Source organism: Dendroctonus ponderosae, unplaced genomic scaffold (assembly GCF_020466585.1).
Source record: "Dendroctonus ponderosae isolate FM_Combo_2020 unplaced genomic scaffold, Dpon_F_20191213v2 Dpon_F_20191213_8, whole genome shotgun sequence".
NCBI lineage: Eukaryota > Metazoa > Arthropoda > Insecta > Coleoptera > Curculionidae > Dendroctonus > Dendroctonus ponderosae.
In genome coordinates this window covers 12,381,002-12,382,676 of record NW_026019016.1, presented here as the reverse complement: position 1 = coordinate 12,382,676, position 1,675 = coordinate 12,381,002, and the positions used below count along the sequence as shown (strand labels likewise).

General features: G+C 38.6%; 2 protein-coding genes across 3 annotated transcripts in view; one reads left to right on the top strand and one right to left on the bottom strand.

The window, feature by feature from the left end:
- LOC109541931 (E3 ubiquitin-protein ligase CBL-B) overlaps nucleotides 1–1,675 on the bottom strand; it is a 46,870-nt gene that overhangs the window by 8,777 nt on the left and 36,418 nt on the right. The window lies entirely within an intron of this gene.
- Nucleotides 526–1,332, top strand: LOC109541949 (caspase-7; the record flags this gene model as incomplete). Its single annotated transcript, XM_019910953.2, is given in 3 exon segments — nucleotides 526–753; nucleotides 813–1,100; nucleotides 1,154–1,332. Coding segments are annotated over 3 exon segments (573 nt in total), but the record flags the coding sequence as incomplete, so codon positions are not given.

The window sequence follows — 1,675 nt, the reverse complement described above, 5'->3', positions numbered from 1 at the left end:
TAAAAGACGTGAGGAACTTCTGTCTTTTTTAAAGACGAAAATTTTTGAGGCGAAATACCCAAAAAGAAGTTTGTAAAAAATGAATCCGCCTCAACAATATAGAACTTATCTAAAAACTTTTAGTTTGATGATCGGCTTTGGAGCAAACCTTACTGGTTTTCGGGGAAAACGGGAGGAATTTATTGCGGTTTTTGTCCCGAATTCGACGCTGAAAAAGTGTTTATAACATTTTCACAAAGCCATAAATTGATCTCGTAATTTTTGGCGTAACCGACCTCCAGCTCCTCAGTACTTTTAAGTGAAACTATACAAAATAGGGCGCTTTTGAATAAAAAGTAAAACACTTTTTGCTACAGTCAGTCAAAGCTGAAGAACTACATTTTTTAAAAAAGCTCTACAGTCTTCAGAGGAATGCGGGTTTGCGAGATTTCCAAATACCGGACACCCTGTATGCTTGAAAGATATTTTAGCATAATTTATTTTTTTCCTTTTATCCACAGTTTTCCATATTTGAAAATAATAATCCAATATCAACAGCAGATACACTATCTGTAAGATAACGCTGATAAAGCCATGCAACTGTACTTTTTGCAGTTTGAGGAAATCAGTTCAGAACCAGACAGGTGAACAAAGCAAGAACAAAGAACATGAATATTACCGAGCGAGATGCCACGTCATTTAAGCCAAAAGTTGCAGAAAATGTCCGAAGACAGAGTCAAGTAAGGACAACAATTGCGAAAGAAACACCCACCGGTAAGTGTTTCCAACACGCATTTGTTGGAAAGTGCCAATTGAAACTATAACACTTTCAGAGCAATTTATCGAACCACGTCGCTTCAACTTGGATGAATTCGAATATGAGCGTGCAGGCACCGATCCAGGGCGAATTGTGATTTTCAATCAGGAAATATTTGGAAACTTGAAAATTTGCAACGATGCGACTGGAAAAGTGGAAGATCACAGGCTGGAAACCCGCAGCGGATCGCGCCAGGATGTGATCGCTATCATTAACACCTTCCAAAGAATGGGCTTCAACATCAGGGCGAATGATGTTCTTTCAAACGGCACTGTTGAAGACGTCCTCGCCAAATTAGATGAAGGCAAGTCGATTGGCCTAAAATATGCCCAACTATATAGACTTTTATTTGAAAAGTTCTCCGAGACAAAGAGTCCCTGGCAGAAACCAACAGCTTGTTCATTTTCTTCCTCACCCATGGGTTGGCCGGGGACGAATTGTACGCTAGGGATGGTATCTTGCAGTGCAGGAAAATCTGGACGAAATTCATCGACTGCAACGAGTTAAAGGGCAAACCGAAAATGTTCATTTTCCAGGTAGGTAGGGGTCAGGTTGAGTCACATTATCCTTATCTCAGTTCGCTGAAAAGTACGCAAACCACAGTGGTTGCTTGCAATGACGGAGGCAGATGCAAGTTTTTCTAATCTTAATTGGTTAATGAAAGCGAAATTGCGTTAAATCACTTAAAATTTGTAGATAAGTTCTATATTGTTGAGGCGGATTCATTTTTTACAAACTTCTTTTTGGGTATTTCGCCTCAAAAATTTTTGTCTTTAAAAAAAGGCAGAATTTCCTCACGTCTTTTATTACAGATTGATAAATAGTGCTCCTACTTCGCAATAAGAACGAATTATTTATCAAAAAGTAATCAAGAACTAT